At 36.6% G+C, this 13,297-nt stretch overlaps 1 protein-coding gene across 1 annotated transcript; it reads left to right on the forward strand.

Annotated features, from left to right (window-relative positions):
- The first annotated feature begins 1,290 nt into the window (after positions 1-1,290).
- Positions 1,291-12,698, forward strand: SAR1 (SUPPRESSOR OF AUXIN RESISTANCE1). The gene is made up of 27 exons (XM_078319372.1): positions 1,291-1,558; positions 1,650-1,782; positions 1,877-2,141; positions 2,609-2,672; positions 2,768-2,925; positions 3,084-3,169; positions 3,254-3,352; positions 3,455-3,552; positions 3,753-3,867; positions 3,933-4,115; positions 4,243-4,435; positions 4,742-5,289; positions 5,485-5,647; positions 5,962-6,230; positions 6,452-6,633; positions 6,736-6,806; positions 7,079-7,401; positions 9,445-9,513; positions 9,821-10,151; positions 10,439-10,570; positions 10,684-10,789; positions 10,879-10,950; positions 11,088-11,217; positions 11,435-11,542; positions 11,901-12,041; positions 12,134-12,307; positions 12,416-12,698. The coding sequence occupies exons 1-27, from the start codon at positions 1,359-1,361 to the stop codon at positions 12,467-12,469; spliced, it is 4,467 nt and encodes a 1,488-aa protein (XP_078175498.1). The 5' UTR covers positions 1,291-1,358; the 3' UTR covers positions 12,470-12,698.
- The last annotated feature ends 599 nt before the right edge of the window (positions 12,699-13,297 follow it).

A 13,297-nucleotide genomic window follows, 5' to 3' on the forward strand; every position in this document is an offset into this window, starting at 1 on the left:
AAACATGAATTAGTCATGAGATTTTCTCTCTCACCTTCTCTTCCTCTGCTCTCAATTTTTATTAAATATTCAACTACAAAATAATCAATTACGGAATTTCATTTCCTTTATCTTCTTTCTGTTTTGTTTTTATTCTCCATTCAAACAAAATGTAAAGAGAGAATAATATATATAATGTATCATATATAATCTTTAATTTTATTTTATTCATGCTTATGTACTTACTATTTTGAAAAAAGAGAGTGAAAGTCAAGCTCCAAATTTCACTTATCGTGACACACTTATGTAAATAGCATCTCCAATGGCTTGCAAATGCAATTGCAAAGTTCTTGTTGGCAGTTTTATTTTTATTTTCAAAAATATTGAACCCTTTAAAAATTTGAAAGCTTTCATATTATGAAAGTTTTAAAAAACAATTTCACATAAGAAAATTGACAGTTACTATTCTTTAAAAAGTAAATTTTTTTAATTATTATTCTTTCATGAATGCATTTATTTTTTAATTAGAGACTATTTTGAATGCATTTATTTTTTAATTAGAGACTATTTTGAATGCATTTATTTTTTAATTAGAGACTATTTTTAATTTGACTACTGACTTGTGATTGCTAATTAATTGTATTGATGGAAATGCTTTAATGTAATAAAGCAAAATGCTAATGGATGCTATCTCATACACACGAACTGTAATGCACTGGACATGGTGCGTCACTGTATTTGTAAATGGTTCGCTCTATCTTATGTATGCAAATTTTATATCGTATTGAAATTTATCTTGATCTAGAAAAATCGTTAAAAATTTGCAAAATAATCTCCTACCATGGACACAAATTTTGATACATCGAAAAACACTAATCATGTACAACTTTTAATGCGCCGAAAGATATTAACTGCGTACAAATTTAAATTTTAATACATCAAGTCCAAATTAAAATCTGTGCAGGACAATTTGACACATTAAAATTCCTGCAAAATGCGAATTCTTAATTTCCGTTAAATTGCCGGACGAGACTTCCACGGTCTCTCCGGGACGAGCAAATTCTTTCCTCGATGAAATGCCTTCAGAAATTGGCTAGAAAAATATCCTAGAGTTGTTATACCCAAAGGTCGAGATTTCGATTCCCCCTCACGAATCTTGATAGCTACTACCAAGTTTAAAAAAAAGAAAAAGAAATGCCTCCAGAAATTGGAAAATAAATAAAAGACACAAAATTTGATCTAAGTTCAATTCGACGGATGTACACCGAAGTATGGAAGTCGCAACTTAAGCCAGGTCCAGCAGACTAATTTTTGTTTTCCCTCCCTCGTAACTCCTAAAACCCTCCTTCACCCCCCTCCCCGCCGTCGCTGCTCTCTCGATGGCCTCATCGGCGGGCGTCCCCGAGATGCCTATCGCTGGCGTTGAGGTCCCGATACCCGGGAGTGACAAGCTCGATTGGATCTCTCTCACCGTCCCCTCCTCCTCTCCTCCCTCTTCCCCTTTCTCTGACAGCGTGGGCTCCCACGACCTCGCTGGGTGCCACGTCATCGAAGACAATCCACTGGCATACATCGTCTGGTACGCTTTATCTTCCTTATATCGACACATCCAACGTTTTGCGCTGGTTTTTCCTGTGAAACAAAGTTAATTTATACTTGCAAATTTACAGGAGGTTCCACAAAAATATGCCCAATGCGCTAGAACTTTTCGACATTTCGCCCACCAAGGAGTTCCCTTCCAATGGATTACGCCTTGTTTTCAAGGATGCTCTTTATCCCTTTGCATTTCTATACAAAAGTGAGGTCTGTTATGGCCAACATTTTTTCTCTTGGGAATCTGATTTCCACCAAATTATCCAATCAACCAACTTCTCTGCTCCTCCGTTTTGTTTTTCAGGCCAATAGTGGTTCTACTACTGCATACTCCCTTCTTGCAGTAACCATTTCAGGATTTGCCTACTTGTGTAATTTGCGGAGACCTTCATCTTATTCACCTGGTTCGACTCTCCCCGCAAATGACATATTGGAAATTAGCATTAAAGGTAATGCTCAGCATGGAGAAATTACTGCTCTTACGGCAACACCAGGATGTCTAGTAATTGGCCGACAAGACGGGTCTATCAGCTGTTACCAGCTTGGCAAATTGGACCCTAATTCACCAGGTCCTCTCTTTATTATTCTATATCTCTTTTCTCTCTTTTTTTTAAAAATTTTATTATCCTTTTATTATTGTTACATTTTTTTTTTTGCAATAGGGTAATATCTAGTTCAATGAAGTTGTGTTCTTATCCAAATGTCTTCAATGATATTGTGTTTCAATAGTTAATGAATTTAGACCATTCTATGTATTAGTCACTGCAGTGCACATCACCTATTAAAAGAAAGCTCAATGGGAAAAAGTTTTTTGTAGGCAATAAGAAATCCAAGTAGAGAATTTATATTGAAGGGGAAAACCTTAGGTTACAGATATAACCCAAGTAAATATACATGCCATGGTTATTGTACCAAGTGAAGGTACCAGTCTGACATGCCCTTGACATGGGCCACCTGGCTATGGCTAATCTGCAATATGGTCTATATATTTGATTCTCATGTCAATAACATTTCATTGTTTTGTGAATGATCATAGGATTCTCTTATGAGCTTCGTGATGATGCTGTAATTGGGCGTCTTTTATGGAATTTTGTGTCTAGGTGCTTTTATTGATATACATATCGATTTTCGCATTAATAAAACCTTATTTATAGAAAATGGTTTATCATTTGATTTTCTTTATTTTGGCTTTCAGGGTAAGAGGGGTAGGGGCAGTAGTAGACATGGTGATTAGTGAAGTAAATGGCAGAAAGATGGTTTTTTCTATTCATGATGACAGTGCATTGCGTGTATGGGATCTATATAATCGCACAAGATTGCTTTCTCTTAACTTAACCTCATACCAACCTCAAGGCAACTTCTCTTCCCTTTTTCTTTTTCTGACTGGCAGGCCCAATATTAGTTTTTATATAACAAAGATATTATTTATGAAGAATGACATCATTCTTCATTGTTGTCCTTTTACATGTGGTTTATTGGAGGGCTTAAATTTCAAAATTGCATAATTGCAGGAGTAAACCTGTCTAAAATATGTGTTGGATCAGTTGACATGGACAAAGATTTAATTCATATTGCAATTCTGTACCAATGTGCTTTGGTAAGTTAGAGCTGCTCCTTTCTTCCATTTTTTCAGAATTGAATTTGTTGATTCATTATTACTGAGAAATATGAAATTGGCCAGGAGTCCGATGGAATAACTGTATATAGCTTTGATCTTAGCACCGAGGAGAAGACGCTTTTCACTCAGGAGCCCTCAGCATATGATATTCCTCTTGGGGAGGTAGTATTTGGCTCTTGCTATGTTTGTTAGTTTTATTAGTTCGTTGTAATTTATTGTGACTAATGGTCTAAAGTAACATGTTTTTTCCTCTTATTTTTCTAGGGAAAAGCTATTGATATTAAAATGAGCTCCTCGAAGCTTTTGATACTTAAACAAGCGGCATCAGTATCATTCGAGCTGATTGAGTTTGACTGTGACATGTAATTTGTTTAGTTGGAACTTTTAGATTGAAAATTTGATTTTAAATCTTAGAGCTCATCCAGTCAGAAAATGGGAATGGTTTAGGGTTTTCGGGGATCAATAGCATACTAGAATCTGAGACCTACATCCCAGTAGCCATTATAAGTTTCTAAAGACTCTCCTCAATACTGATGCAGTTTGCTTATTATATTATTTGCAGTCAGAATTCATGTACTTACAAATTGCAAGAGGAAACTGTTGGTGATCAATTGTTTCAGGATTCTGATGATGGTGATCTGATATGGACATCTGATGCTCTGCTCTCTTTCCTAAAGGTACATACTTTCTTCCCTTTATTCATACCATTAAGTTATATTTCTGATTTTTCTTTCATTTCTAGGATGATGCCTTGAATTTTTTGTCAAGCATATTTCTGCGCAGACTGATCCAACCGGGAGTCTATCAGAGTTTGGCTCTGCGTGAAACCTTCCTAGACTATAAGAAGTTTTTATCTGAGTCACAATTTCAGTCTCTCTCTCTGGCTGGGATCAAAAAAGAAATTGTGGGAATTATAGAACGTGAGGTACTTCTTGTCAATTCATATTATTTCCTTCTTGTCCCAAGTTCATACTGGGTTTTAGTAAGGTGTACGGAATGAAACTCCTTTCTCCTGTTATATGTGATTTGGTCATTTCTTTTGGTTTTCACAGGGAGCTAACAAGAATCCAAATCTGATTGTCCACTATTGGAAGAAGTTCTGTTCTCAGTTTTTCCAACACTGGTGTGAGAACAGCCTTCCACATGGTTTACTTATTGATTCAAAAAGCGGGGCATTTGGATTAATCCGGAAGGGGTCCATTTCTCATTTTCGTCCTTTGGTCAGTGCTGAGCAGCTTGCTTTTGGTTAGTCTGACGCCTTTGAGTTGAATTTACTTAATAACATGTTTTTTCTGTTAAGAAAAGTCTTAATTCCCCCAATTTCCACTCTTAAGTAGGTTGTTGTGTCCTGCTAGTGCTTCCTTCAAGGTTTTATTTACGATTTAAGTTGTTGAAATTGGATTTTGTTGAATGTAGTTCCGTTGCATGATTGATTCTTGTAGGATTACAAGACTGGGTGCATTGGAAACTGTTTTAAGTTTTCTGAAAGATCTTACAAATATTGTAATCAATTCAGCATTTATTAACCGATGAATATAATCTTTTTTTCAGGTTCCTCTGTGAATGCTGCATCCGAATTGTCTGATTCTTCTGCACAAGTCCTTGGTGATGTTCTTGCATGCATCAAAAGTATAAGCCATCATCTTGGCTGGGTTGGGCCTGCTTTTTACCATGAGTCTCTTATCTCGCCAGTCGTGTCTTCTGAAGAAATACTTTCTCAGCTAGTGAAGTTTCTGAACACTGGGTTTGGTCCTGCCTCTCCTGCCTCTCTGGTAACTATATTTGGGTCTGATGCCTATTTGGCAAAGAGGCAATCAGCCCATAAAAACCAAAGGACGTTCATGGTTGAAATACTATTTTCTCTACATACCCTTCATTCTAGAGCAATCAGCTGGAAAGGGGTTTTAGAGGTCATTGAAAAGTACTTGCAATACCTGAGCCTCCAGAGATTTAACACAGGGAGCATTGAGTTCAAAAGCGGCTGTGGCCTGAATTGTTCTATGATGGTTCAGGTGACGTCTCAAGTAGCTAGAAAAATGTTTGAGGCTGCTTTCAATATTCTTTTGCTTCTGGCTTATTTGGTTGAAACAAGTGGTCAGGTACATAATTTTTTTTCTTCAAGAATTTTATATTTTGATGACATGAAGTATTTTAATATATTTCATTAATGTTTTTAATTTAGAGGATTACTGGGCTGTTTAGAATCATAGAATTATTTGCTTGCTTTTAATTTCTTTATGGAGGTAATATATATTATTGAAACATTTGCTTGACACAAAAATGTAAATTTATAGGTGTCATTGACACTGGAAGAAGTTGCAAAGATAAGACTTCGGCTAATTCCTATGGTGGAAGAGATATTATTACAATGGGTTCTGGTCCATTTTGTGGGAACCACTCCAACTAGTCGGCCTCCACTTGAGGACTTTAGCTCTCAACTTTCCTCACTTCAGATTGGTTCGTCTTTCCTTTTGCCTTAATTGATAGAATCATTGCTCTGTGCTCTGATTCCAGTTTCTGGTACCAATCTTGCCATGACCTGTACTGGCTTGGAGTGGCTTAGATCTGAATGGTACCAAATGTTCGTTGGTTTTTTGGGTTTTTTTGTTACGGACTTCTAATTTAGCCTTGCTATCATTCTTGCCTGTGTTGTTCCACTCAATAAAAATGTAGCTATTGTACTTCCCACCGAATGACATTTTAGGTGAAGATGGGATTTTTGACTAGAGTTAATGCTTGCTTATTTATTTTTTCTCATATATGCAAAACAGATAATGCTGATAAGTTCTCATTGCGTAAGAAGCTTGGATCCCTTTACTTCACACAGGCATGCATGCTTGATTTTCCATGCTTAGACGGAGGCCAAAATTATCTATGTTCATCATTTCTAAATTTGACCGACTTAATTGACCTGTCAAGGAAATTTATTAGCTCTATCCTATGGGGGAAAGATCTTGAAGGTGCTTTATCAATTTTCTCTGGCCCCATTGCTTACTTAACCCCTATTCTTGTCCGTCATGGCCAGTATGAAGCTGCTGAGGTATATCACTTGATTTATTTATTTTGCAATATATTAATCTGTGACACATTATGCATGCATGCCTTGCTTGGATGAGGCTGTTTAGAAATCAAATAAGCCTTGTTTAATTGTAATAGAAGTTCTACAGTTGAAATTTAACTCTGAAAAATAATTGAATGTCAAGGCTCTGGATTTAATATCACAGTAATTGTTCTTACCATATCTATATTTTCTGCATGGAGAACCTCTTGGGTATAATTGATGCCTATTCAAGAAACAAGAGGGCAAGCCAGAAGGAGCAGGACAATGAATGGTGTGCTCGGCTCCATCTGAGAGGTTTTTGTCTGTTGATGCTGGCTAATACTGAACTTGATTCAGGCTTGAAAGACCAACAAATCCATGAATCCATTCGTTGCTTTTTTAGGTCATGAATTTTTTCTTTATTTGGATTTCCTGATTGGAACAATAGATAATCAATATGGAAATGAAGTTGCTATTATTGAATATGTTCATTCTGTGTGAACAGAGTTGCATCAGGTCAAGAAGCTCCACAAGCATTGCGTAATTTCTCTTCAGAGACGGGATTCCATCATTCAGGTGAGACGAGCTGTCCACTTTACTTGAGCTAAAGGACAATTCTTTATTCCTACTTTGAAATTTCACATATCACTTTATAATAGTTGCACAGCACCCTTTTTTTTTTTTTTTTGAAATTATCATCGAGCAAAAGCTCATGAATTGGTTATTTTTTTGAATGATCACATAAAACTTTGCTAAATAACAACTCAATTTAAACACATTACTTTTTAAATCATACTAGGAATTCAAAGTTAACATACTTGAATCTCTTATACTTTGGTGTTTGTTAGGGGAAGGTGAATCTGTTGCTGTATGGCGGGTCCATTACTATCAATGGGCTATGCATTTGTTTGAGCAGCACTCTATCAGCGAAGGTGCATGCCGCTTTGCACTTGCAGCTCTTGAACAGGTGGATGGGATGGCAGAAGATGAGTTCAGTGAGCCAGTTAGTACTGTTCGGGGTCGGCTATGGGCGAATGTGTTCAAGTGTAGCTTGGACCTCAAAAGATATGGGGATGCATATTCTGCCATTATATCTAACCCAGATCAGGATAGCAAATTCATTTGCTTGAGGCGTTTCGTTATTGTGCTTTGTGAGATCGGTGCTACCAAGGTTTGTTTACTCCAGGTTTTTCTCATTGTTATTTTGCAAGGTTTTAAATTGCTGTTAACAGTCCTTTCAGTGAGGGCTGGAAAAAACTTGAGGGATAGCAAAGGCTATTGCTGAAGCTTTCCTGTATTGCAGATTTTAATAAAAATATTAATTCTAATATTTTTTTAAGGTAAAAATGTTATTGTTAATATTACCTTTTTTAAGTACAAAAGCCACAACAATGAAAGCACTTCTACAATGGTTTTAAAATTGGCTTGCAGTTAAATCAATTAATGTTGCTTGACAACAGTATCTTCTTGCTCTCCAAATTACCGAAAGTTCCTTTATTCCTCTCTGGTATTCCAAAGCCACATCAGAGGCATGACAAGGAATTGAATATAAAAAAAGAAGAAAAGAAGATGAACAGGTCTACATCTAATAATGTTTTGTTGACTATCAAAACACAGATCTGATTAAATTTTTCATAAGCTCCTAAGTTATCACCTGAGTTGATAAAAGTTTCTCCAACAGCTTTTGATATCTGAACAGCAGGATCGTGTACATAACTCTTTCTTAGGAAAAATCTTCAATTATTAAATTAGGCCCTACCTTGATTTGTTATAAGCAGATTTTTTATGTGTGCCTACAGAACCTCAACATATCATGTATACTCCCTATGTTAAACATAAATTGCCGCCAAAGCTGTTCAAACATAAAATAAAACATTGTGTCATGTACGTTGTTAGGATTAAAGTATTATGTACATTGTATTTCCTGCTGTACTCGAGTATGCATATATGTATTTGGGGATGTAATGGAACAACTCATAATATAAAACATTTCTAGATCAAGTAATGTAAATGTAATACAAATCATTTCTTGTCTCTCTGTGTTTGTTATATGTAAATAAATTATAATTACCCTCTCTCTCTTTCATCTTACTCTCTAATGGAAATCCAAACACGGTATCGGAGTTTCAATCCTGATCCCTCATTGTAATCTGTTCTCCTCATATCTTTGCAAAAGTTTGGAAATAACTTGTCGGTATCAAGTTTCAGATTCCCCTTCTCTTTCTTTACCAGTAACTATGCACAAATTTCTGATTCGCATTATAATTTCTTGTCACAGAGGTGTTAGTCAAGCAAAGTTTTTAAACAAATCTTTCAGATGTCATCAGTGGCCGATTTCTGACAAGTCACTCACACTTTTATGAAGTCCCCTCCAAAGTTCTTAAATTCTCATACAAAGAATCAATCTTTCTTTCCTACAATGACTACAACGCCAATGTCCAATTTCTCCAGCAAATCAATCATCCTAATCATCCAAATCACCCTTCCCCTTATTACTAAATTTGAATGCTTTAATTTCTTAACTTGCGGTCTCAGATTGTTCCCAGTTTTGTGGGATTTACTTCATGAAACATGTAGAAATAAAATTGCGGTAAAATTTGATTTGTGTCGAAATAGGACTTATAGGAGAAATATAAGGGTAAAATAATGAAATAAAGGCCTAGAAACAAGCATCTGGTGGAGGCTGTAACAAGTTCGAGAAAAATTGACCAAACCTCATGTCAGATTGCTGTTGGCAAAAACCGCTAAACACAAACCTTGAAAGCAGCCCACTATACCTCTGTATAGCGGTAAAACTGTCATTTCTCATTTTTTTTTTGGAACATGGAATCGCCTTTGTCTTCAAATCACTAGATCCTTTATATCCCATGATTTACAACATTGTTATATGGCCATAGTTTTCATACCCAATAGACCTGTTGGTACTGGTCAGTTACTTTTTTTTTTTTTTGCTTTTTCTTCCTATACAGGGATTTACAGCTAATTTGGGGCTTAATTTTGACTCTAACACAGTTTGGTTAATCTAATAGAAAGGAATTTGGTTAATTTCCAGCACAGTTCAGGGTTTTTAGGTCTGGTCTCACATTCTTAACTGATTGTTGGTGGATCTTTATTGTGGTCAGTGATAGCCTAAATTTTCTGATAATTGTGCTTTTGTATGATCTGGTGTTTAAATTTTGGAAAGCATAAATGATAATTCTATCTTCCTTGGCAGATTCTTTGTGATGGTGAGATTCCCTTTGTTGGCTTGGTGGATAGGGTTGAGAAGGAGCTCTTTTCCAAGGTAAGCATTTCTCAGTTTCTCTCTCTCTCTCTCTCTGTTTTTTTTTTTGGAAATCTTTACAGAGGCTGCGAAGTGGTGAGAGAAGCTCGAACTCTCGACCTTTGATTTCTCAGTCTCTCTCTCTCTCTCTTTTTTGAAAGCCTTCGCAGAGGTTGCAAAGTCGCGAGGGGGAATCAAACTCTTGACTTTTGGGTGACCAACAGTTCTAGGACATTTTTCCTAACTGTGCTACCTCCCCTTTCTCCAGTCTCTCTCTCTCTCTCTGTGTGTTCAAAATTGGTTCAAATGTATTTTAATTTTTGAATAGGCAGAGCGGTCGGATATATCTTCAAAGCCAAACCTGTACAAGGTGCTTTACGCATTTGAGACTCAGAGAAACAACTGGAGAAAGGCGGCGGCTTTCATGTACCGATATTCTGTTCGGTTAAAGAAAGAACTCGACCTGCACATGGGAGAGGGCCGATACTCAAACTCATGCATCTCATCGACACTTCAAGATATATTACATGCCTTGTCTTCTGCTATCAATGCTCTGCAGCTGGTTGATCATGCCCATGCATGGCTTGACGCGTCTCCGCATGAAGCATGTCTCCAGGTTTCCCCCATAAAGAAGCCCCGGAACTGCTCTGTTGAAAACGGTATGTCATTCATACACTCATATTATTTATATTCAACAGAGATCACAGGTTATGGCATGATCTCTATATCTGTTAAAGCTGTCATTTCAGATTTGTTACGAATAATGTGTATTTGATTTGCAGTAGGATACTTTCGTAGTAAACCGTAGATATGGGTCGTGATTTTGGTGTTCTTCTGACAGTTTACAACTTTAGTATGCAAATTCAAATAACAGGGTTTTAAAGGGTGCATACATGAAAAATCTATTATGTTGTTTATTGTTCTATATCTGCCTTTTCATTTGTAGATATTTCTGGTTTGGACCCTGAGCACCAAGGCTCTAAATATTGTGTGGATTTAGATGCTCTTGAGAAGGAATATGTAATTACATCAGCTCAGTATCTGCTTAGTCTCAGGGATATTAAGTTCAAACTATCAGGTAATGATTTGATTGAGTATTTAGTAAAAGAAGTTTCCAGCATTGAACAAGAGAAAGTGATTGAAGAAAAACATCGAACTTGCATAACACATTTTCATGCTGTTACTTTGCAGGAAGCCGAACTTTATCCAATTTGGTGGATGTTTTAATTCATGAAAATTTGCACGAGGCTGCCTTTACAATTATATTGAAGTTCTGGAAGGATTCAGCATTGAAAAGGTGTTTTTCCTAATTAAAAATAAGGTTCCCTTTTCAACTGCTTTCAAGTAAACTTCATTATTTTGGAACTAAACACTTTTTATTCTTAGGGAACTGGAAAGCGCTTTTGTTTCTATAGCACGGGATTGTTGTCCCAATGCCACTAGAAAGGAATCCTCCAGGTAAGCTGAATTTCTGCTGTCTGAAGTGAAAATGCTTCTTCTGAAGTTCTAATTATCCATATAGTGAAGATTTTGGCCAAGTCAACTTGGCTTGTAATTGCTTTCTGCTTGGTGAAATAAATGAACTCTATTGTCAGGCCCAATGTCACAAGTAGCGGTTTTCTGCTGTTGTCAACAGAGGAGAGAAGGGGGGACTTCATGGAAAATAGCCCCGTCGCTCTCCAGTTCAATGGAACTGGACAGTGGGAAGCTCTTGAACATTATCTTGTAATTACCTTCTCCAGTTATTTACAGCTCTTTAATCTCCTATAATTTTTTAAGCAACAGCCAACATGATGATATTCTTTTTAAAATTACATAGACAGCTTGCCTTTCTTAACAACTTGATTTAGTTGCAACACAGTTGCATAAAATAGTATTTCATAGCATTTATTGGTGTTATTTTTGAGAGTTCTTTTTAGTTGAATTACTGTTGTTTCTTCAGGAGAACTACAGAAAATTGCATCCTCGCTTGCCTGTAGTTGTTGCTGAAACACTTCTTCACACTGATCCTTATATTGAGCTCCCTCTTTGGCTTGTTCATATCTTTAAGGTACTTTTTTTCTTGCTGAAAGTGCCCTGGGAGTTTTGTTCATTATATTACTGTAGTCTCTGCTGCAGGAAACACCTTGTGCTCAAAGCAATTTTATCCTATATCTGTTTAGCATACGGGTAATATATATCATTGATTACGATAAAATAGTGTCTGGTCATCAACATGGTAGTGTGCCAAGAAAAGCGGATCTCATCTTTTAATCTGTTCAGGTTGAATAGCTCAATGCTTATCAAATAGCCAAACTTTGTTGTATTTGTTCAAATGTTGCTACACATACGGGCTTATGTTAAGTAGTTTTGGTCGGTATGTTTATTTACAAATACAATTGATTCTGACCAAGAAATCTCTATATCAGGGAGGACGAAATGCAAAATCTTGGGGCATGACTGGCCAGGAATCTGACGCAGCCGCATTATTTAGGTTATATGTAAACTATGGGCGGCATACGGAAGCCACTAATCTATTGCTTGAATACCTGGAGTCGCATGCCTCATTGGTAAGTTCCATTTCCTAACATCTCATTTCTTGAGTACCTATCTATATAGTTTTGTAAATTAATACTGTGAATTTGTTTGCTTGCTTGTGCAGAGGCCAAGTGATGTTATTAATAGGAAGAAGATGTCGGCGGTGTGGTTTCCTTACACGACTATACTGCAGTTGTGGTGCAATTTGGAGGAGATGCAAAGTACAGGTCACAGTGTGGAGCAATGCAATCAGCTTAAAAAGTTGTTGGGTCAAAGTTTAGCCATACATCTCAAGCAGGTATTATCATGTCAGTTATGCAAAGGACATTGTGTCTGTATGATTATTAGCTTTTCCTATCTTCAAATGTGTGGATATATTACTTTTGTGTTTTTTTGGTCTTTGCAGATAAAGTTGGATTCAGAAGATGTACTGTCTTCTATGCCTGAACAAGAAATATAAAGCTTCATCAAGCACACAGATCTTACTGAACTAGGAGTATTGCCCACATGTCTGCATATGATATTGTTTAAATTAATTTTTTCTTATCAATGTAGGACTCCAGTTTTGTTCCATTGCCGGATAGTTTTACATTTGATAGGATCATGCAATGGACATTGTGGCAGCAGTTCCTTTTATACTAGTCGAGCTCCCCAGGTTTACTATGGTATTCTGTTTCTTTTTGTGCCCATAGTTCCCTTCTTAGTAATGCTTGAAATCTTGTGTTGTAGTTGTAGTGGACTTGTTCGGTGCATTGGAAAGAGAACCACCTGCACACAGTTTCATACAAAATCCTATGAACTTGTGTGTGTGTGTGTGGGTGGGTTGAGTAATGATTAATATTTAAACTTGAAAGGAATACTTGCCCTCGCATTCCATGGAATGAGATTTACAGAATGACTCGTATCACATTTGGTTGAAGGAACATGATACAACACTTTTAGCTTCTGGTAAATAGTACTTGTTCCATCATCTAATCAGTCTTCATATCTACGAAGTTGAAACAGAACGATTTCCCACTGTTGCGACCACAGCTGAAAGGTCCGTCGGTCATTAGTGAGCATTCAGTGCATATACCACTAAGGAAAATGGCCTTCTTATTTTGTATTATGAAAACAGAACTGGGAAAAATAATTGGCGTTGTGTAATTGCGTGTTACAAGGTTTGATGAAATAAAAATTACAGTTTCTAAACTTCCTCTTAAATACTTGAGGGTACCTTCGACCCATAAAACCGCTTAACAATGAATGGGAGTACAAAAGTAAATAGAGGGGCAAGATTACAATACGT

This window comes from Carex rostrata, chromosome 18 (assembly GCF_964058835.1).
Source record: "Carex rostrata chromosome 18, lpCarRost1.2, whole genome shotgun sequence".
NCBI lineage: Eukaryota > Viridiplantae > Streptophyta > Magnoliopsida > Poales > Cyperaceae > Carex > Carex rostrata.